Source organism: Podarcis erhardii (assembly GCF_964252035.2).
Source record: "Podarcis erhardii genome assembly, chromosome: 4".
Classification (NCBI taxonomy): domain Eukaryota; kingdom Metazoa; phylum Chordata; class Lepidosauria; order Squamata; family Lacertidae; genus Podarcis; species Podarcis erhardii.
The window spans coordinates 55,200,461-55,222,973 of record NC_138508.1 but is presented as its reverse complement, the minus strand read 5'-3'; the positions used below and the strand labels follow the sequence as shown (position 1 = coordinate 55,222,973).

Below are 22,513 nucleotides of genomic sequence, written 5' to 3'. Positions count from 1 at the left end.
GGTAGAGATAAGGGGAAAGCAGTGAATTGCTTATTTTAAAAATGCTTTTAAATTCCTCCCTTTAGGATATATTTGTGTAAATAATGCTAAAAACAAGAAATGAAGCCAAAGGGTGAGTTATAGGCAAGCTGTGTGATACAATGAGACGGCTCTAGTGCTCCTAACTGCAGAGTGAATGCTACAGAGAGTGTGCCTGAACAGCACCCTACTATTTCTCTACCCAAGGAGGTAGGGTAGGTAAAGTGGTAATGACACCACTGTTGGGAGAGCAGCTCTGTATGCATGAGCAGAAGGGACTTCCACAAGCCTTAGGGCTCATGTGCTTGACTCACATAGCCAGGAGAACTTAACTGACGGCAGAGCTTAGTTTGACCATTAACTTGTCATTACATATGGACCTGAAACTCTGGTGGTGATCGTTGCTGCTGTTATTTTTATTACTTATTGTATGAAAACCTTCCCATAAGGCAGGCTTCCTTAAACTCGGCCCTCCAGATGTTCTTGGCCTACAACTCCCATGATCCCTAGCTAGCAGGACCAGTGGTCAGGGATGATGGGAACTGTAGTCTCAAAAAACATCTGGAGGGTCGAGTTTGAGGAAGCCTGCCATAAGGCATCTCAAAGTGATTCCCAATACAGATTGGAAACAAACTCTGGTTTATTGGTTAGTTTAACAAGCCAGCCTGTGGCTTGTTTAGAAATGTACTGCTAAGCCATGGTCTAGTGTTACATGCAGACTGGGAATTTAGCTATGGCCACCCACTGGGATGAGTTTAGAGCTATTCATGGAATATAAGGCGATCAATTGCTACTAGCCACAATGGTGGTGTTCTATCCCTAGTATCTCAAAGGAAGTAAGCATCTCAATAGCAGTTTCCTTGGAATCACAAGTGCTATTGCACCCAGCCCCTGCTTGTGGGCTTCCTACTGGCATCTGTTTGGCTACTGTGAAAAGAGGATCCTAGAATATGTTCTTACCTGTATTCGTTAGTATAATCAAAATCTTGTTTGTTATGGGTTGGCTTTAGGAAGTTGCATTCGATAATCCCAACTACACCTACTCCCATGTTGTTTGCCTGCAAAGGGGGGGGGGGTAGGGGAAGCATATAGACAAGGAAGATATACCAATGATTTCACCAAGAACACAAATTTCCAGTATTTTAAACAAATATTTATACAAGTATACAAGTTCCATCACAAAAGTTGCCAGAACAGGGATTATTCCAAGTTCAATTGCTTGGATAAAGAACTTCTTGAAAATGAAGTTTATTGTTCTAACTTCTAAGCAAGCTTCTGCTACCCCTTTTAATTTCTACTTAAAAGTAAATGGGAGGTTGAGAAATGACTTAGAATTTGGAGCTAGGTATTGGAATAGATTGGTTTCAGAATGCTCAGACTTATTTGGGAATGGCAACATTCAACATGAAGCAGTTAATCAGAACACAGTGGATACACATACAGTTCTGTCAGTTTAAGCATCACAGTGCTTTCAGTGACAGTAGTTCTTTTGGGGGGGCTGTTATTAGGTTGTTCTTGTTTTTACTTTATGTATTTTGCTTTTTTATATTGTAATTTTATCCTGTGAACCGCCCTGAGACCTGCGGGTATAGGGCAGTATATCAATTCAAAAAATAATAACAACAATAGTTACTTGCGGGGGGGGGGGGGGACTGGCTGGAAAGAAAAATGTGAAGTAAAGAAGGATGAAATGTTAATTCTTGACCGCAGCCCTTGGCTGCCCCCAGAATGTAAGACTTTACTAAATGAGCTGCTGCAGTGTCATGGAATGTTTACAACTTGCTTCTCAGAGAATGACAAGGTTTTTCAAAAATTTGCAGGAAACCGTTTTGATTAAAAGACAAGATTTTTGTTGGTGCAGAAACCATTTTTATAATGTTTTAAATATTGAGGGGGATTCTCCCTTTTTTTTAAAAAATAAATATAGTAATTTAAGGAATAGCTATCTTAAAATTAATCTGACTATAAGCATGTTAAACCTACATGTTAAAACTACATGCAGGTGTAAACAAAACTCCTGAAACAATTGCTCTATGTCGAACATACGTGAGTTAAAAGGCTGCCCCTTTTTGCAGTTTGCAAAAGATTGGGGGGCAGTTAGCTACTTTGTGTTTCTTGGATGGGGGTGAGATCCCCCCATCCAAGGCAAGAATTAGGCAGTACAAAGAAAGGAGTAGAAGTGAAACAGAACATGGAGTAGAGTAATCACTCTGTTTAGTCATAAATTTAAATATTTTAATGTATAGATTGAGCAGATCAATTTCTATGCATCCTTGTTTAGTAAATATGTTAGCATACCAATGGATAATTTAAAATGCTGATTTAAGCGGTAGTGCTTTAAATTCAGTCCACAGCACTTTGAAAATACACAAAAATTGAATTTTACATCAACAAGACTAACAATAACAAGTTTCAATTAAAGTGTGGAAAGATGAACTATTGCTATATGAACTTCTCTCACCTTTTGCTGGTAGCCTACTCTTTCATAAGCCTTGATTAGTCTGTTTCTGTGATACATCATCATTCCATAGTGATCTTTATTTCGACAGTTGAATCCAAAAGTAATTCTTACAGTTTTGGGCTTATTTGTGTAAGTTAGGGAAAATATAAAAAAATGGTTCTCTTCATACTGAACGTTCATTCTACACAGAGCTGTCTAAAGATTAATTCCACTAGCCCCCAAGAATGTGAAAGAGTATTAACCATTAGTACAAGTTACAGTACAAAATATAATAATCATTTTGTATATAGTAAAATAAATATATTGTATTTGAAAATAGATACGTTTTTCGCTGAAAAAAACTCCATAATTACACCAGAGAAAACTCAGAACTTTCAAATTAAACTACAAATTAAAGGAAAGTTTGTTAGATAAAGCCTTTAATAAAGGGAATTATAATTAGTGAAGAAATATCTTAACAACTTTTTTTCCTGTTTTATGAACAGTAGCAATTTCTGATATTGTATTGATTGTCTTACTTACTAAATGGATCCAAAGCCAGCGAGTTTAGCCAAATGGAGTAAAACAAAATTTAGAGATAAAAAACTATGCTTGCATAACACTGCTCCAATCCTAAAGTTGGTGAAAAACCTAAGACCACTTTATTTCATTTAAAACTTAATATTTTATCCTATGGATCAGTTGCTTGTATTCTTCAATACAGTTCTGGAACAATTGAGCTTACTTCTGTATGCATATTGATATTAAAATAAAAAGGGATGATTACAATTTTGTTCACTGACTAGCAAACTTTCACATTCTAACCAGTGACCATAACTTTTTTTTTTAAAAAAAGAACTGCAACTATTTAGCAACTGCTTTCCTTTGCTGGCTGCCACTAACATAGGACTCTTGGTCACTCAGATTCCACCAGTCCTACTACTTTCGTTGATGGACTCGCCTCTAGCCTTTCCAGTTCTGTGCCCCATTCTGTAGGTTAGATTGGAAATTATCCTTGCTCGTTTTTACGATATATCACCACGGGACAACTGTATAGAAGGCACAACTAGAGCTAAGTGGTAATCCTTTGCTTTCTGAATAATCCCCCCCAAATTCATGTTACTAGGCTATATACCATAGCCACTGCCAAAGCAACGAGAGTGATGAGGTGATACACTACTATTGGGTCTTTCTAAAGAAGAGAGATATGCATGTACAAAAAAACTTGGATTTTTTTCACCTATAAAGCAATAGCAGGTAAGCCTAAATGGGAATGTTTCTGCAACATATCACAAATTACGACAAAGCTTCTTGCTTAAAATCATGCTTAAAATCTGAGCTGATAGTGGAACCAAGTGGGGAGAGAAGTGAAGTGAAGAGTCAAAGGTTTCACGTGTACTAGGCCAGCCGTTCTTAGTCAGTCTGCAACAGCCCACAGTAATAAAGGATACAGCCAGAAACTTTGGCCTGTAAACATCTCGCTCTATGTGAGCAAGGCTTTTGGAGACAAGTTGCGTTTGTACTTTCTGTCCTCTTATAATTATTTGCATCCTTGGTTTTAAATATAAGATACTGCAATAAGCCTGAAAAGGAAAGGAAAGTACATGGTTAATTTTTCGTACATTGTGCAAGCTAAAAGAAAACAAGTAACAAGTTTTCAGCATACAGCTTGTAAAATATGTAAACTGGAGTTCTATCCAAATTTTGCAGATTTAAGTCAAATGATATTAAGTAAGCAATCAGAACTCACATGGCACTTTAAACATGTGTCCAGATTATACATAGCGTTAAGCACTGGATTCTGCATGTGTGGGACAGAACAGCAAGACAGCGGTAGATACAGTGATTAGTAAGGTGGCTGCTGAATGTTAAAGAGAAAATTATTCAGTCCCCCTTTTGCAAAACCACCAGCATCAGAGATAGTCCATCACAGTATATTTGTAGACTATTTCAGCCAGGAAGAATGCCCATTTGCACAGGGCAATTTCATTTCATAATCTTTGGCTATAAGTCTTATAACTTAGTGAAATGGAATAAGCATATTTTAACAGTGATTTTTTTAAGGGTCCAATGAGAAAAGAACAGCTGTGATGATTCTGTATAGAGTTCCACGTACAGACGTAGTGGAGAATAACATTACAACCAATAGGAAAAAAATGAATAGTAAGCATTACCCGTAATGAATAATCACTTTCAGGAACAATCTGATCTTGTCTCTCTTGTTTTTTATACCCTCTTCTCCCTGTTATTTCATCTAAATCTGCAGGAATCCTAATATCATATTTATCTGTATCGAAATCAAATTCTGTTTGTTCATTTTTCTCTCTGTGGAAGGACATTTAAAGAAACTTGAATTTAAACAATACTATATATAAATACAACAATAGCAGTCCTCAGTAATCAGCACCATTTAAAGTATTATTAAACATTTATCTGAAGTCGTAGCCTAACAACTTCTGGAGGGTACATCATTATCTCTCCTTGATTTAGGGTATGCTACTACATATTAACTACCAGTACATGCTTCTAACTAGACAGGGAAATTAAACCAGAGCATCTGGACTCTGTTAGCAATGCTATAGCCATCTTAAAAACATAAAATACATTTCTGTATTTTTGTATTTCTGAAGCCAAATGACGATTCCCAGGTAAGATCCTCCCTCTATTGTGTGGGCAGGTAGTCCCTCCCCACCTGGCCTGATCACCTTGGCAACACTTCCCCAGGTGCGATTGGGCAACTGACTGAGGTTGGCGGAGACCTCCAGGTATCCCACCTGGGGGGAGACGAAACCAAGCTTATGCTAATGGTGCCACATAGGGTCCAGGGGCTGCCAGCGACCACGGAAAGGGCGCCCCCCATTTAATGTGGGGAGTGGTCATTCTGACTCAGTTTCCTGACAAAAGCAGATCAGGCTAGTCAACTTAGCAGAGAGCCCCATTTGTTGTTTTGTATGCTTATTTTATGCCTCTCATACACAACTGAGAGGTCTGTCTATCGGGTGTTGATAGAATATTAATTATTCTGAAATCAAAGTGGAACCAAATCTCTGTTAACTTAAGTCTTTGTCCTCTGAAAGGTATGGCCAAAACAGTCAACTGACTTGAGGGCAAAGAGAAATAGCATAATTTCTTTTAGCGTTGTATACTTGCATATGCCAAGAATGCTATGGAAGAAACCTGGTGTTTGCCCTTTAACCATTTGCATTCTGGGATATTCAGTTGGGAGGCTATTTAGCATATTCCAACTATTCCAACTATGTATATATAGTTGGTAAAGCATGCTACCCTTTATCCTTGGCTTCTATTCTGTAGGAATATGGCCCGTTTTTCTTTCACTAAATAGTGTTGAATTTCACTTTTGCGAATATTATTTCCTTCATTCTGCTTTTTCCTCCTTCATTGTATTGTTGAAATTTTTAATTGTTAAAAATAAAATATTGGATTTGCCTTATGCTTTATATTGCTTGAGGGACATGTCTCATACTGTAATATCTTAGGAAACAGGGAAAATGCAAAGCCTAGTGTTCCTTAGATTGTTAGATACTCCTTGAAAAGTGGCAATAGCTGGAAATGATCCTAAACAATTTCCCCTTTAGCACGGGAAGAATACATAGCTCTCTTGGTCCCATGGTGAATGAAAATATGGAAAGGAAAGCTTTAATTTCTGCTGGTGAAAACAGCATGCACGGTAGAGAAGTTGTGCACATTTATCATTAGAGAGAGCCATTTCCCTATTCAGAATATACCTGCAATTTGGGGGGGATATAATGTAAAAAGTGGCCCTTTCATGGTCTGTAATTATAAAATTTGTTTTAAGGGAACGTATTTTAGATGTTTGAAGCAAAGTTAATTTCCATGTTCACTTTACTACGCTAAAAGCACATGGTGAAACCTCCCCCAAGACTCAGAGGGACCTGTGTCAAGTGGTTCTTGGGAAACATTTTTCATGGGAGTTCATCCCAGATTGCTTGATTCATCCATGATTAACATTAGAATTTGAAGCAAGGTAGATGGGGTGAAGTAAATATAATGTGTCCTAAAAGAAATATAAACAATAAAGCAGTAACATATACAGTAGTGCCCCGCAAGACGAATGCCTCGCAAGACAAAAAACTCGCTAGACGAAAGGTTTTTTCGTCCGCGATTTGCCTCGCAAGACGAATTCCCCTATGGGCTTGCTTCGCAAAACGAAAACGTCTCACGACTTTGTTTCCTTTGTGTAAAAACCGTTAAAACCAAGGGTGCTTAGCTTGAGCAGCTGCAGTTGCGACTTGACTTCGAGGAGCAACTGTTAGCACGTGGTTTGGTAGCCTTTTCTCAGACTTTGCTCACTTTTGAAGATTTTCCAAAACTTTTCCAGAACTTCTCTTTCATCCATTTGGTAAGTTAAACTTTTAAAACTTTTTTGGGGGGTTTTGGATTTTGGGTTGGGGTGTTTGGGATTCAAGGACTTGGTGTTGGGAAGGGGTTTGCGATAATCTGGGGGCTTGTGGGGTTTTTTGGGGAATTTTTATGATTTTCTGTGACCACTGGGCCAGGTTGGGTTTTTTTTGAAAATTTTTCTGAGTTTGAATTTCTGAGTGCTGGCTGGCTAGGGGAACAGTTGGGGAGGTTTCTGCAGAAATCTGGGACCATGTGGGGTTTTTGGGGGAATTTTTATGATTTTCTGTGACCACTAGGCATGGTTGTTTATTTTCAATTTTTTTTTCTGAGTTTGAATTTCTGAGTGCTGGCTGGCTAGGGGAACAGTTGGGGAGGTTTCTGCAGAAATCTGGGACCATGTGGGGTTTTTTGGGGAATTTTTATGATTTTCTGTGACCACTGGGCCAGGTTGGGTTTTTTTTGAAAATTTTTCTGAGTTTGAATTTCTGAGTGCTGGCTGGCTAGGGGAACAGTTGGGGAGGTTTCTGCAGAAATCTGGGACCATGTGGGGTTTTTTGGGGAATTTTTATGATTTTCTGTGACCACTGGGCCAGGTTGTTTTTTTTTGAAAAATTTTCTGAGTTTGAATTTCTGAGTGCTGGCCATGTTGTTATTTTTTGAAATTTTTTTGTCTGGGTGGGGAAGCAGTTGGGGAGGGGTTTGCAGCAGTTGGGGAGGGGCTGGGGGAGCAGTTGGGGAGGGGTTTGCAATTTCTGTGTTGTGGGTGGGTTGGTGCATGTCTGTGGGAGCAGTTGAGGTTTTTGAAGACATTGGTGATTTTTGAAGCTTTTCCTAAACTTATTTTGCAGCCATTTGAGGTTTCTGAGGACTTCGGTGGTTGATTGTTGAAGCTTTTCCAGAACTTCTCTTTCATCCATTTGGTAAGCTAAACTTTTAAAACTTTTTTGGGGGTTTTTGGATTTTGGATTTGGGGTTGGGGTGCTTGGGATTCAAGGCCTTGGTTCTGGGTTTTAATTTCTGTGTGGTGGGTGGCTGGCTGCTTTTGTATTTTTTGGGTTTGAAGCACATCACTGATTTTTTTTTCTGTTTCTGAGTTTACGAAGGTAGGAGCTGTGCTGCCATGGGACCCAAGAAGACTGCTGCTGCGGTGGCCGGCGAGAGGAAGAAGGAGAAGGTGACGCTGGAAATGAAGAAGGAGATCATCTGGAAGCACGACGGCGGAATGCGTGTGACGGACATCGCCAGGGAGTACGGCAGGAACCCATCGACCATCGGGACCATCCTGAAGATGAGGGAGAAGATCCTGGCGACTGATGCAGCCAAGGGAGTCACCAGGATCGTGAAGAACCGCCCAGCTGTCCTGGAGGAGGTCGAGAAGTTGCTGCTCATCTGGATAGAAGAGAAGCAGCGTGCAGGGGACACAGTGTCTGAGGCCGTCATTTGTGAGAAGGCCAAGGCCTTGCACGCTGACCTCATCCGGGAACAGCCAGGAACCTCAGCCGAGCCAGAAGTCTTCAAGGCTAGCAGAGGTTGGTTTGACCGGTTCAAGACAAGATCTGGCATCCACAGCGTGGTCAGGCATGGAGAGGCTGCCAGTTCTGATGTTCCTGCGGCTGAAGACTTTGCAGCGGAGTTCCTGGAGGTTGTGACGACGGAGGGCTACGTTCCGCAGCAGGCTGCGCAGGAGCAGGCCTCACTGGAAGAGGAGGAAGCAACTGAGGAACGGCTGTCCTCCGAAAGACTGAGGGACATTTGCCAGAAGTGGAAGGAGGTGCAGACTTTTGCAGATCTACACCACCATGAGAAGCACGTGGCACATGACGCTGGGAACTTTTATGATACGAGGGTCATGTCGTCTTTCAGGGAGCTGCTGAAAAGGCGGATAAAGCAGCAGACTATGGACAGGTTCTTGACCAAGAAGCAAAGAGTGGAAGAGGAGCCTTCTTCGAGTGGTCCCCCAGAGTCTTAGAAAATGTACTGTACACTTTGTTGATTTTTAAATGTTTTTCTGTCATGTTTATAAAGTTAATTTATTTTCCCTTCAATTTTTGAACTGCTCTTTACAGTATGTGTGACTTTAAAGAGCAGTTAATAAACTGCTGTTGTACCAAATTTGGCTTTGTTTGGACTTTTTTTGACCATAGGAACGCATTAATTGATTTTCAATGCATTCCTATGGGATTTCGTGCTTCGCAAGACGAAAAATTCGCTAGACGACAAAAATTGCGGAACGAATTAATTTCGTCTTGCGGGGCACCACTGTAATGCTGTTTACCAATTTTGTGCAACTATATCAAATTAGCACACATCAATGCTGCATTACCAGCTCGACTATTAACAATGGATTTTCTCTCACCTTCGAAGGTTCCAAATAATTATTCTTGTTCCTTTTTTCCCTATAATGGCATCAAGCTCTGCAAGCAGCTCCTCTTCAGTAGGAAACAGAGAATGTTCCAGGATAGCCTTCAAGCTGGCTGCTGATTTTTCACGTTTCATTAATTCCCGTATATTATATTAAGGAGTTGGCATATTTAAGAACTGTTAAACCTTGCTCAGATAGCTTATAGCCTTTTCCATCTAAATCTCTCCTGAATGAATAAACTGATGAGCATTTATTGTGTGGCTGCCACTTAAAAGTCCACCCCATAACTATTTTACTGTTTCAATCAAATTAACAGCTGGTCATCTTAAGTCTGTGACCACACGGCAACTTTAACATTACCATGTTCCTGAAGTAGTCTGGAAATCTTGGCTCACCACCAGACCCTCCAGAGGTCCCTAGCTCTACAAGAGACTATATACAAACACAATGAAATATTTAAAACTGTGATCCTATGGTAATCGGTTATGTGTAATTATGTTGTTACAAACCATAATGCATATAATTAAATGGAACACATCGATTGTCAGCTTAGTCTTTTAACCTGCCTTTCATACTGCATGCTCCTATTTAATATCCAAATCAGGAAAACTGTAGAATACAGTCATACCTCGGGTTACAAAGCTGCAGGTTGTGCGTTTTCGGGTTACTGACTGTGCCGAACCCAGAATTACTCGAACAGGTTACTTCTGGGTTTCGGTGCTCGCACATGTGCAGAAGTGCAAAATAACGTCACACGCATGCGCAGAATCGAATCACACTAGTGTGCAGACACGGCGCTTCAGGCTGTGAACGCTGTGGGTTGCAAACGTGCCTCCCGGACAGATCACTTTCACAACCCAAGGTATGACTGTACTTTTCTAGTTCCAGCCTAGGAAAAAACTCTCATTTTCTGCTGCTGCCGTTTACTTCCTTTCAACCTTACAATTTTATGTCATAAATTTATATGCTGCCCTTCAATGTAATTTCCCCCTGGCAGCTTACAATAAAAAATACTAAAGCGAGGAGTGCCCTGTTGATTTTACAGCCAGCTCTGCTCTCCTTAGCATACTCCATTCCATTCCATCTCCCACAACAGCCACTGAGCAACCGGTGGAAACTGAGCATGCTAAGTCATCATTGGCCTCCCTCTTTTTGGAGGGGTGGGACACTTTTTCCTATAGTGGTATCTCGGTTCTCGAACTTAAACTGTTCCAAGAGTCCTTTCGACTCCCAAAACCATTCAAAAACCAAGATGTGGCTTCCAATTGAGTGCAGAAGCAGCGTCGGATGTTCGGCTTCTGAAAAACGTCCACAAACCAAAACACTTACTTCTGGGTTTGTGGCATTTGGGAGCCAATTTGTTTGGCAACTAAGCCGTTCGGGAACCATGGTTTGACTGCACTTCTGAGTTCTGTTTTATTCTATATAAACATGTGTCTTTAGAAGAGGCTGCAGTGATTGTTGGACTGTGATAGGTGTAAATCACCTGACATCATTATGTCAGGTGACCAAGAGGTGGGTGATCAGGCCCACCTGTCAAAGCTGGCGTGCAGTGAGTGGCGGTGGATTAGGATAAGGTCCACTAGTCAGATCCAGTTTGCCACCTGTGATATATACGTTTAGAGGTAGAACAATAAAATCATAGAACAAAAAATAAAGCCTAGTAACATAAAACTAGTTAACATTAATCTCTTCAAGAGTTAAAAGTCTGAGAATAGAAATAGCTATTCATCTAGCACCGAGGAGACATTAGCATAGACCCCAAGCCAAGCTTCTGTGGTGAGAGACTTAAATTCTATTGGAATACAGTACTGGTATACAACTACTGCTCAGTATATAAGAAGTAATGCTGGAATAAGAGATCATCTTGAGAAACAGATATCCCAGATACAATCTATTACTTGGGCTTCAAAATCATCGAAAGGATATGTTTCTTGTTGAATGTTATAATGGGAACAACTACATGTTCTGCCTTCGTAACTTCCAAGAAGGTTTGTGACAACATGCCCACGCTCATGATTTCTCCATTCTTGGTGAAAACAATTGCATCTTTCCCAAGGCGCATCGATCCTGATTTAAATCCATTTCCATACAATCCAACTGGAACACGGCCGTTCAATGCAACTTTGTCGCTGAAGCCAAAGCTGAAACACATGAGTTTGAAAAGATGGAAGAGGGGGAAGTGCTTATCATAGTGCCGTACTGCTTATGAGATTTGATTTAAATCAGCGGTTTCAACTACCCAAATCTGTAGTGGAGTTAAAATAAACCAGCTGCCGTTCCTAAACAGTATTCTTCTTTCAGCTTCAAACATAATGTAACACTTTATTCCTGGCTAATTCATATTTTGAGAAATACATTGTGATAATCATGATGCAGAAAAAATTGGTATCTGCTAGTGCACGTTACTTGTGATGTAGACAATCTACCAGATTGTATTGGGTGTTAGGGGTGGGGTGGGGGACACACTGTGCTCTTTCTAGGGTAGTTTGCTCACCTTTGGGTTCCCACCCTGCTTTTGGCTCTCACCTGTGGTTCCTACAAGCTGTCAGCATGTGAAAGCGACCACACCCTGGTAACAGCTTTGACTGGCCAGTTAAACCAGGTGATGGTAGCCGATGGGTCTCAAACCCTTGTTGAGTTATAGCTCCAGCAGATTGAGGAAACAGACCAACACAGATAGTCAGCAGCACATATACATGGCATTTCTACTTACACAAAGAGCACCCTGGATCAAGGCCACTGCATTTGCACCTGTCTCATTGTAAAATACACTTTAGACCATACAGAAGCACTGGTATTAGTTTTTCATGGGCACATAATCACATAATTGTGAATCATTTATGTTGTCTAAACTGAAGTACAGTTAATATTTCTCCACAACAATAAATTTGGTGTCCTAAAAATGCAACTTTCTTACATTATACTTTTACGAGCATGCAATCAAAAGCCAGAGACTGCACACACCACTAAAACTTTACCCACCTCAACATCTTATGCAACTTGTCTGCATTCATACCATTTCCATTGTCCATAAATGTTAAGCATGTGTTCTCATTTATAACAGTTTTGTCAATCCACATCTGTTTTGCATTCACATCAGGATCGTAGGCATTATCTGAGAATAAAGAGTGGTGCAAAAATTAAGAACAAGAGTAATCTTCAATAATAAAAACAGAACCACCCTGCTGGATCAGACCAGAGGTCTTATCTAGTCCAGCACCTCTTTTCTCACAGTGGTCAACCAAATGCCTAAGGGGAAGTCTACAGGCAGGACAATATCATTTATTTCTGTCTTTTATTATTATTTATTGAATTTATATACCACCCTATACCTGGAGGTCTCAGGGCAGTTCACAGAATAAAATCAAAATAAAAAAACCACAAAATAAAAAACAACCCAATAATGCCCCCCCGGCAACCCCCCCCCCATTTTTAAAGGGCACAGGATGTCAATCAAATCAACCAAAGGCCTGGTTAAAAAAGAATGCTTTTGCCTGGTGCCTAAAGGTGTATAATGAAGGCGCCAAGCGAACTTCCCTGGGGAGAGCATTCCACAGATGAGGAGACACTGCAGAGACACTTCAGAGGCAGCCCTCCTACGCATTGCAGTAATGTAACCTTGAGGTTACCAGAGCATAGACAACAGTAGTTAGGCTATCCCTGTCCAGATAGGGGCGTAGCTGGACCACCAGCCAAAGCTTTTTATTAGGGTCTTACAGCACAACCTACTCAGAAGTAATCCCCACTGAGTTTTATGGAGTTTGCTCCCAGGTAAGTGGTAATGGATAGCAGCTTTAGTTTGTTAAAGATGTAACAACCAGTTAGAAAAAACTGCTCCCGTGTAATACATAAAACAAGTATGGCTTAGCCTGCAAAAATACAATGTTGTTCACATACCTATAAGTTCAGCTGCAGCACTGAAAGGCCAGGTGTGACTGGTAGAGTTTGTGTGCAAAAATTTTGGACATAGCTGAAACAACAGAAAGTGTACACGTTAAAATCAAAATAATTAAACTTCTAGGTACATACATCTGCAATGTACATACAGATGCAGTGTTGCAATGCAAAGCAGTTACGAAGTTTTACTTTAGATAAACCATCACAAATATACACCATCTGCAAAATTCATAAAAAGCAGTGTAAGAACAAAAGAAAACATGGTACGCAGAAAGGTGCAATGCCTCATTGACTCAGAAGTATATTGAGTCCCTGACCCAAAAGATTTACACACCATGGGGCTCAGCTGGGGATTGGTTTCTATTTAAATAATAATAATTCTGAAGGTATTAACAAATTGAGCACTAAAATCCAAACACGTTTATAAAAAGATAATAAAAAGCAGTATCAAAAAAGAAGAATAAAGAGAAAGAAAATATAAAATAGAATGCTTATGATCCTTACAAAACACAATTATATAAAAAGAGGGAAAATAACAAAAAGAATAGAAAAATAGATGAAAAGAACTCCTACCTCCCTATCTGACAATTATCTGAAGCAACAATTATTCAAAGTCAGGAGTCAGCAACCTAAGGCCCATGGGCTGGAAGTGCCACCCCCAAGAAAAACCTCAAATCGAGCATTTTGAGGACGTGGGATCCAGCAAGTGTCAAAAAGCGGGCTCCCCCCTCCCGGCAAGCTCTGTTTTTGAGCTCCAAGAGTGAGGGGATCATAGCTGCGATGCATCGTACAAAACGCTTACTTTGATGATACGAAGCTGCGAGACTGTGAGGCATCAGCGGTCAATTCTTCCAACATTAAAAGCATTCAATGACTGCATTGTGAGTACCTTCTACATTTGGATTAAAATTTGGAGCTACTCTATCCCCTTTTTCCATAAATTTTTGATTTGAATTGCCTCTCAGGCTATTTGTCAGCTGCGCCATCTCAGTGAATTCTTGTAGCTTATATTGCCAGTCCATTATTGTCGGGACGACTTCTTCCTTCCACCCCTTTGCCACCAAAGTCCGAGCTGCAGCCACTGCATATAAGAATACCTCTCTAAAGGTATTCAAGATGTCCCTGCCAACAATGCTGAACAGAAATGCCTTGGATCTTTTTAAAAAGGTTATTCCAAACATTTTTTAAATTCCTCATAAATTAAACCCCATAACACTTTGATCTTCCTACATGTCCACATGTGATACATATTGCCATTACTCTCACCACACCTCCAACAAATATTCGCTAAATTTTTATACATCTTAGATAGTCTTGAGGGGGTCAGGTACCATCTGTGTTGTATCTTTAACATATTTTCTTTGACGTTATAATAAAGGGAGATGGGAAGGATTTCTTTCAATACTCTCTGTGCTTTGTACTTTGTACCTAAGAAAGGTTGCTCTCAAATGCTATCTGCAGTAAAATCCTGTGCTAATCTTACTTCTGCAAATTTTGGCCAGACAGTTAGCACATCGCCAGTGACTGTTTGCTAAATCTGTCTGGCAGGTCAAAAGTACATTTCTTAGCTTGCAAAACATTTTAGCTGCTGTTTGCAGATTTAACCAGGCCTGCTAAGGAGGCCAGGAGGCCCCCTTCTTCCTGCCTTATGCTTACTAATGCAAAGATGAGAAAAGACACAACAAGCAAGAGGGGAGGGGGGAGTGCTTAGCTAGCAGAAAGGCACATATGAGGAATGTTTAGCAAGCATTAAAAATGTGTTTAGCAAGCAATATAGATGTGCCATATAAGGGAATAAGTTGAACATTTGCCAGCTGATTGGGAAAATCTGGAAAGGGTATGGGAGGGGGGAAGAGTGCTCAGAAAAGTATAAGAAAGTCTGCTGAAGTGTCTTGCGACACAGCCAGTTTGCAGGAGCTATCCTGCTGGTTGTCACTGTGCACAGATTGCAATAAACTCTTTTCTCCAAAGAAGAAACTTTCCTGGTGCTTTTTGCTCTCTCTTCGGCACTGGGGACACGGGCAAACGATTCCCTGGCAAGGACAAGGTTCAGCCTTCAATAACATGCCATAAATTTCATATTTGTTCTCCAAAGATCTTCCCATTCGGCCATCATTATTGGAGGTCCAATATCCTGTGCCCATTTTATCATTGTTGCCTTAACCTCCTCCTCCTTGAGCCGACCCCTGTTCAAAGTGTTTAACATGTGCACTCTAAATCAGTTTCCCCCCCTCTGCAGGAGGTAACTTTTCCCAAGTCCCCCCCCCCCAAAGTCCAGCTTTAAATTCTTGGTCATCCAGACAGCCAATATGACTCTTCTAATGTCCTTCTAGTAATCCAAACAGATATTTCTCCAGTTTCTATAAAAAAGCTCTTACAAAGTTCTTTTAAAGAGTTTCAGCAATCTCAGCCAAGTCACAGTCCAAAATTATTGCCAAATTGATATTCATCCAGTCTTCCTTCCTTGCGGTTCCTTTTCCTCCCCCTTAGATTCTCCCAGTCATTCATCATTTTGATTCACTGGGGAAGAAGAGACGTGTTTCTTATTTCCTCTGCCTGATCTGGCATCCCCTCCAAATTGCTTTCCTCATAAGAGACCATAGCTTGAGTTGTATTGCAATTACCGTATTTTTTGCTCTATAAGACTCACTTTTTTCCTCCTGAAAAGTAAGGGAAAATGTGTGTGCGTCTTATGGAGCGAATGCAGGCTGCGCAGCTATCCCAGAAGCCAGAACAGCAAGAGGGATTGCTGCTTTCACTGCGCAGCGATCCCTCTTGCTCTTCTGGCTTCTGAGATTCAGAATAATTTTTTTTTCTTGTTTTCCTCCTCCAAAAACTAGGTGCGTCTTGTGGTCTGGTGCGTCTTATAGAGCAAAAAATACGGTGCCTGAACTGCCAACATCACCATCTGTAGGTTGTTCATTTTTCTACGAAGTGAATTTCCCCATCACCTCAACAGAACCTTTCAGCCCTTCCACTGGTGAATGGTTTCTAAATGCACAAGTGGGTCACCACAACCTTTTTTGCAGAGAAGGTGGGACACAGAGAACATTTTCCTTCCTTCTCCAAACTGTACCTTCCTCTCATGGTTTGTTTGGTTCACATGTAATGTGAAGCCAGCCTCTGATTTCTTTCCTACTTGGCCTACAGCAGGAAGGAGCACAACAGGGAATTTCTAGTAGAAACTGTGTTTATGGAATACAACCTTACTCAGCTATGAGCGATCGCTGAAGAAGAGGAGGAAGAAGAAGAAGACGAAGCAGCAGCAGCAGCAGAGAATCAAGGGGAAGTGGCATCAGTATTCAACTCAAAGAACTGGTTGCCAGATGTGAAATATATTGACTTTTTCCCAGCTCTCCAGGGCATTTCAGGACATAAACTTTTGCAAAACAATCTAATTTGTTGGGGGATGCCCCTTGGGAGAAACACCAGTGTTAGAAACTTGGATATACCAGCTAGGCACCAAATGGCTCCTTAAACCAAGATTACAGTCCCCAAAACGAAACGTCTAGTTGCAACTAGAGCCCCCAAAGGTTTCTGTCTCCTTGGCCTTTGTGTCCTTCTCCCAATGTCCAGTAAAGGTCATAAAGGCTAAGAGTGAGACATCTGGGACAATACAGCTTGCTGACAATAAGTTTTAGAGAACAGGATTTTGAGAGGGTGGCTCTCCATCCCTCATTCTCCTCTCTAAGTGGTTTTCTGAGAATATTAGTTGCTGACTAGGAGATCACAACCTCCGCATGAATGACTCCAGAGTGCAAACATGGAAGCAGCAGCAACATGTTCTTACTAAAATCAGTTGAAAATCCACCAAGGATTGTGAAAGAAAATCCAAGACCAGACAAAGATTTACTAAAACAATACATCTCTTATGAGACATTCTATGTGTTCCCCATCAAAAGCAATATTCTGGAAAAGGCGTAATATTACTTTGGGGTGGAACTGTTCATCCTCCTCAGCTGTAGCTACATGCATCTGTCTTCCACCTGATGCATCATCACAGTGCAAACACAATACAGTGGTGCCCCGCAAGACGAATGCCTCGCAAGACGGAAAACCCGCTAGACGAAAGGGTTTTCCGTTTTGGAGGCGCTTCGCAAAACAAATTTCCCTATGGGTTTGCTTCGCAAGACGAAAATGTCTTGCGAGTTCCTGTGGGTTTTTTCCCCTTCCCCCCCTTTTTCTAAGCCGCTAAGCCGCTTATCAGCTGATCCGATAAGCCGCTAAGCCGCTAAAAGCCGCTAATAGCGCTAATCCGCTAAGCCGTCAATGGGCTTGCTTCGCAAGACGACAAAACCGCTAGACGAAGAGACTCGCGGAATGGATTAATTTCGTCTTGCGAGGCACCACTGTAAAAGTGTTCTTGCCACTCCCTTTAGACTGGTTGTTTAAGCCGGAAACAAAGGAAATGAAAGGATATTAGAGTTGCCCCTCAGGCTTACCATATTTTTCGCTCTATAGGACGCACTGGACCATAGGAGGGGGAGAACAGGGGGGAAAAAATTCTCCCCCTCTCTGCTCAGCGCCCCTTCAGCGAAGCGGCAGGAGAAACGGAGCCCCTTCCATTTCTCCTCCCGCTTCACTGAAGGGGCACTGCGCAGAGAGGAAAAACTGTGCAGCGCCTCTCCAGCGAAGCAAAGCCTGGAAAGCAAGAGGGATCGGTGTGCACCGACCCCTCCCGCTCTCCAGGTGGCTATCCGCAAGCCTTCTGAGCGCAGCGAGAACTCCCGCTGCTCTCCGAAGGCTTGCGGATAGCTGCCTGGAGCCCCCAGAGCGGCAGTTCTCGCTGCGCTCTGGGGGCTTCAGGCTTCTCCTTTTTAGCTTTGGGGCTAGGGCAGGGGAAGCTCGAGCTTCCCCCGACCCCAGCCCCCAGAACAGGTTGGGGAGCGGTGGTCCCTTCTCCCTCCTGGGGAAAAGCCCGCAAGAGCCACTCAAAGCTTGTGTGTGGCTCTTGGGGGCTTTTCCTGCCTGCCTCCCCTCTGCATTCGCTCCATAGGACGCACAGACTTTCCCCCTTAGTTTTTAAGAGGGAAAAAGAGTATCCTATGGAGCGAAAAATACAGTAATTTGATAGGAAACCCAGCCCCTGCAGGCAGGTTGGGCTTCACAGTGTAGCAGCATGTAGGTCATATTGTGTCCAAGACTGAGTGAGCTTCAAGCAGTCTTTGCTATCCTTCTGTCCAATTTGAACAATAAGCTTGCATCTATAGTCAGCTGTTATGATCTCCCCAAATCACTCTGGGAGAAATTCATTGTAGCTGTAAGGAGATTGTTCTGTCAGTGCAAGCATTTTAGCTTACCAGTGTGCTGCTCTGGGGGTTCCCTGACCTGTTCTGAGCCCATTTCAGGGGCTCAACTGTAGCGCCCTGCTTGTGGTTAATGCTTAGCTGGAATGAAATATTCAACGCAGCAATAGAGAAATTAAAATAATAATTTATTTGTCAGACAAATAAATGATGGCACAGTGGTATATGGTTACCAAAGCTCTGCCCCCTTCCAGCCCTGATGGCCAGAATTATATTTCCTCAGCCCAGCCCCCTTGCTCCTCCTTTGGCTGCCTCTGTCCAATCAGCCTGGTTGAAATTCCTATTGGCTGTTTGCTAGAACCAATCATAAAAGATACACCCATTTCCTATTACCTTTATATTTCCTTCTATCCATAAATGGCAGACAAGTAGCCATATATCTTACATTTGCCTCGACAAGACACCTTAATTACCAGATCACCTTTTGCCCCTGCATTCCAAAACAAATGGCTAAAACAAATGGCTCGTGGTATTAAATTCTATCTAAACAGAGATCTTGGGTTCACATTCTCACACACCATCAATGAAATAAGAATCTAACATAAGAATCTAACATTTCTTATTTTCTAAATCCTTTGCCTAACTCCATTAAGCCAACAAATCTCACATATAACATAGATAGCTTTTTAGAAGAAAAGGCCTTCGCAAAGTAAAAAGAACTCAGTAAAAAACAGCTTCAAAAGAAGCCTCTTCAGTTTACACCCCCCTTTCCCAGCCACCTGCTTTTCCCATTAGCTCTTCCCAAAATTTATTGCCCTTTAACTCTCTCAGTATACCTTAAACCTTAGGAAAATATGGCTAGAGTCTGATGGTATTATTTTCTGTTAAACAATAAATCTTACTATTTACCAACTCTTAATTAGTGTTTTTGCAGCTTGATTGTATTCTGTAATATGTAGGGTCAGTGTAACATTTGCTCCCAGCCTGTAATTCCCTTTTACAACTTTGAGAAACTTGTCTCCTGCTACTGCTATAAATCAGGGGGGCCCTTGTTCAGGAGAGTAGGAAGATAAACAACTGCCAAAGTACTTAGCCAGCTGGTTTCTGCCTGGCATGAAACATACAAACATTTGCAAATATATCTTTAAGCTCATTTTAAAATACAGGCCTTGATCAGATGCCTCACAACTAGGCACACAGTAGACTTAAGTCACTCCTGGATGCTACAGCAAAAGCAATACTCCCACCCACTCATCCACAGATAAAAATTAAACTGAAACACTCTTACCCCTCTCCCTAGCCCCGAGGTCAGCCATGCCAACCCAGGAATTTTTTCTCCCTCCACTCAGATGCCTTGACTCAAGGCCAGGAGCAAGTGCATTTTCCAGGGATGATGTGGCAACTCATCTCTTGCAAGGAGATGAGCAGCAAATGGAAAGCAGGGAGAAAGGACAGAAGTTTTCCTACACTGCAGTCCCATCTGCTGCACCACTCCTGCTGTTGCCCAGGGTCCTGAAAAGCTGAAAACCACCCATTCTGGCAAACTAAGAAATTATGCACAAGAGCCAATATCTTTCTAGCTGTTACCATATTTTCGTGTGTATAGCTGTAACTTAATAAAAATTGACCAGTGATTTTAACTTGCTTAGATCACTGCCTGGTAGTTGGAAGGTAGCTCCAGAAACAGATCCCTGCTGAAAGGTGCTGAGGGCATGTTTTAAACTGTCTCACAAAAAAATCCTACAACTGAGGAAAAAAATCCCATGGTGTCTATGGCACACAGTGTATTTCATCAGTTGAAGCTTATATACCAGTTATGGTCCCTTGCAGACAGAAACTGTGTGGCCATAACTTTGGTACCACTTACATAGCTTTACTTTTGCTTAGAGTTATTCACAGTAACCTCCAGATAGATATTGAAATGCATTAGATATAGAGCTACCTTTGAAAACTCTCCTGAAACTCTAGGACATGGGTAGGCAGACTAAGGCCCAATCGCCTTCTAAATCCAGCCCGCGGACGGTCCGGGAATCAGCGTGTTTTTACATGAGTAGAATGTGTCATTTTATTTAAAATGCATCTCTGTGTTATTTGTGGGGCCTGCCTGGTGTTTTTACATGAATAGAATGTGCGCTTTTATTTAAAATGAATCTTTGGGTTATTTGTGGGGCATAAGAATTTGTTCATTTCCCACCCCCAAAAAACATATAGTCCAGGCCCCCACAAGGTCTGAGGGACAGTGGACCGGCCCCCTGCTGAAAAAGTTTGCTGACCCCTGCTCTATGACTTGGTAGTCCAAACTATAGATCAGGCTTCCTCAACCTCGGTCCGCCAGATGTTTTTGACCTACAACTCCCATGATCCCTAGCTAGTAGGACCAGTGGTCAGGGATGATGGGAATTGTAGTCTCAAAAACATCTGGAGGGCCGAGGTTGAGGAAGCCTGCTATAGACAGACTAACTAGGACCTGCCAGCAAGGAACACTAACTATAGACAGACTAACTAGGACCTGCCAGCAAGGAACACCTGCTACTGGGACCAGTTCAGTGTGCTCGTACAAACATATAAGGCCCCAAACAGCTCAGGACCAAGTTATTTGAAAGACCACCTTACCCCTTAAATACCCAGTAGATCGCTGTGGTTTGTGAGATCGTTTCTCCTGCAAGTTCCAAATATCTCAGAAACCCACTCCACAATAACTCAGAGAAGAGATTTTATGCGGCCACCCTTGTTCTGTGAAATAGCATTCCTATCAAGATGCACACAATGTGTCTACCCAGACGAGTTGCTGTGCTCACTAGACCTGGGTATCTTCACCACAGCCAGAGCATACATTATTGCTATTTGTCAGGCAAAAGCAAACACTACTCAAATCCTGCCTCTGCTGACTCCTCCCCTCGAATTGCTGGAAAGCGAAAGCTAAAAATTAGGGCAGTTTCACCCCTCGCGCGCTTTCTTCTTTCAGACTCACACGAGCACCGTATTGTGTGCGCCCCCCTTCTCACGCAGAACCTCGCCCCCACGAGGGCACAAAAGGAGCAGGCAGTATTTACAACGCGCGTGGCGACATTTCAGAGGTGTCTGGAGCCTGCAGCATTGCAAAAAGATCGCTAAATCTAGATAAGAGAGCCAAACTCCTCCGCCTTTAGGGGAATGCACGGGAAAGAGAATTTGCCTCTCCCGCAAGGATGGGATTAGCCCACCAGCGGCTGCCTCTTATTTTATTTTGCACAATTTTTTGCACAAGAGGCAACTTGGAAGGGCAGAAAGGGGTTTCCCTAAAGAGAAGCCTCGGAGCCCTTCAGCTCCGCGCTGCTGAGAGAGCAAAAGGGACAGAAACCGGGGGGGGGGGAGAGGGAGGAGGAGGTTCCCGCAGCCCAGAAAAACCGCACATTTAACTTCCCAGAGAGGATTTGCAACCGGGCGCCCCGAGAGCGCGAAAGGCAAGAACTCGAACATCTCCACCCGCGGCGGGTAAAGCGCCTACGGGACGACGCCCCAAACATCGCCTCGCAAGCCCCATAAACGCAACCTGTCGCGGCATCCTGCGGAAAAAGCCGCCGCCGCCTCCCCGCCCGCTCTCACCGCACTCAGAGGAATCCCGTTCTCCTTTAGGGCCGACGCCATCTTAGCTCCTCCAGTACAAAAGCCGCTGCCGCAAAGAAGCTTCCTTTTTCCCAGGCCCCTCTTCTTCAGCGCAAGTTATTTCCGGGGAGGAGACTGGGCGGAGCTGGAAAAAAATCAATAAATCACGTTTTCCCTTCGCTTTCCTTTACGGCTGGCGCTGTTGTTGATTTGGCTCAGCCGACGGGCAAACGTCACGGAGGGCCGGCCGCCGCTTGCATGGCCTTTCGGTTCCACTGTTTACGTCTTCGGCTTCCCTGCTCTGCACGTGTGTACGCAGAGAGCGGGGAGTTCAAGTTGAAGGCATGATGCAGCGACAGTTTCTCATAGCGGCCGGGGTGGGCTACTACGCAGAGTGTGAAAAAGAGAGAGTCAAGATAAGGGTGGGAGGCTAAATAGAAAGTGTCGCCTTCCGTATTTATTTAGAGAGATTTACAAGCTTCAAGAGCCCTCGAAGCGATCGATGTAGGCAGGGCCGGATTTAGGTTTGATGAGGCCTTAAGCTACTGAAGGTAATTAGGCCCTTTATATGTCCAGCTG

The 22,513-nt window shown here is 42.5% G+C and overlaps 2 protein-coding genes and 1 long non-coding RNA gene across 3 annotated transcripts in view; 1 reads left to right on the top strand and 2 right to left on the bottom strand.

The window, feature by feature from the left end:
- The window catches only part of MORC3 (MORC family CW-type zinc finger 3), a 28,865-nt gene extending 6,604 nt beyond the window's left edge, over positions 1-22,261 (bottom strand). The window contains exons 1-9 of the mRNA XM_081859877.1: positions 21,935-22,261; positions 13,104-13,176; positions 12,189-12,321; positions 11,135-11,347; positions 9,198-9,347; positions 4,633-4,783; positions 3,910-4,041; positions 2,480-2,599; positions 979-1,076 (exon numbers count right to left, since the gene is read on the bottom strand). Coding sequence (XP_081716003.1) covers positions 979-1,076; positions 2,480-2,599; positions 3,910-4,041; positions 4,633-4,783; positions 9,198-9,347; positions 11,135-11,347; positions 12,189-12,321; positions 13,104-13,176; positions 21,935-21,976 — 1,112 coding nt within the window. The 5' untranslated portion in view covers positions 21,977-22,261. The remainder of the gene's footprint in view (positions 1-978; positions 1,077-2,479; positions 2,600-3,909; positions 4,042-4,632; positions 4,784-9,197; positions 9,348-11,134; positions 11,348-12,188; positions 12,322-13,103; positions 13,177-21,934) is intronic.
- LOC309340626 (putative CENPB DNA-binding domain-containing protein 1) lies at positions 6,496-9,179 on the top strand (the record flags this gene model as incomplete). Its single annotated transcript, XM_081859510.1, has 3 exons — positions 6,496-6,839; positions 7,690-8,552; positions 9,144-9,179. The coding sequence occupies exons 2-3, from the start codon at positions 7,962-7,964 to the stop codon at positions 9,177-9,179; spliced, it is 627 nt and encodes a 208-aa protein (XP_081715636.1). The 5' UTR covers positions 6,496-6,839; positions 7,690-7,961.
- LOC309340840 lies at positions 17,977-21,922 on the bottom strand. The gene is made up of 3 exons (XR_014156121.1): positions 21,126-21,922; positions 19,555-20,095; positions 17,977-18,117 (listed from the first exon to the last, which is right to left on the bottom strand). It is a non-coding gene; the product is annotated as an uncharacterized lncRNA (long non-coding RNA).
- Positions 22,262-22,513: the final 252 nt, after the last annotated feature.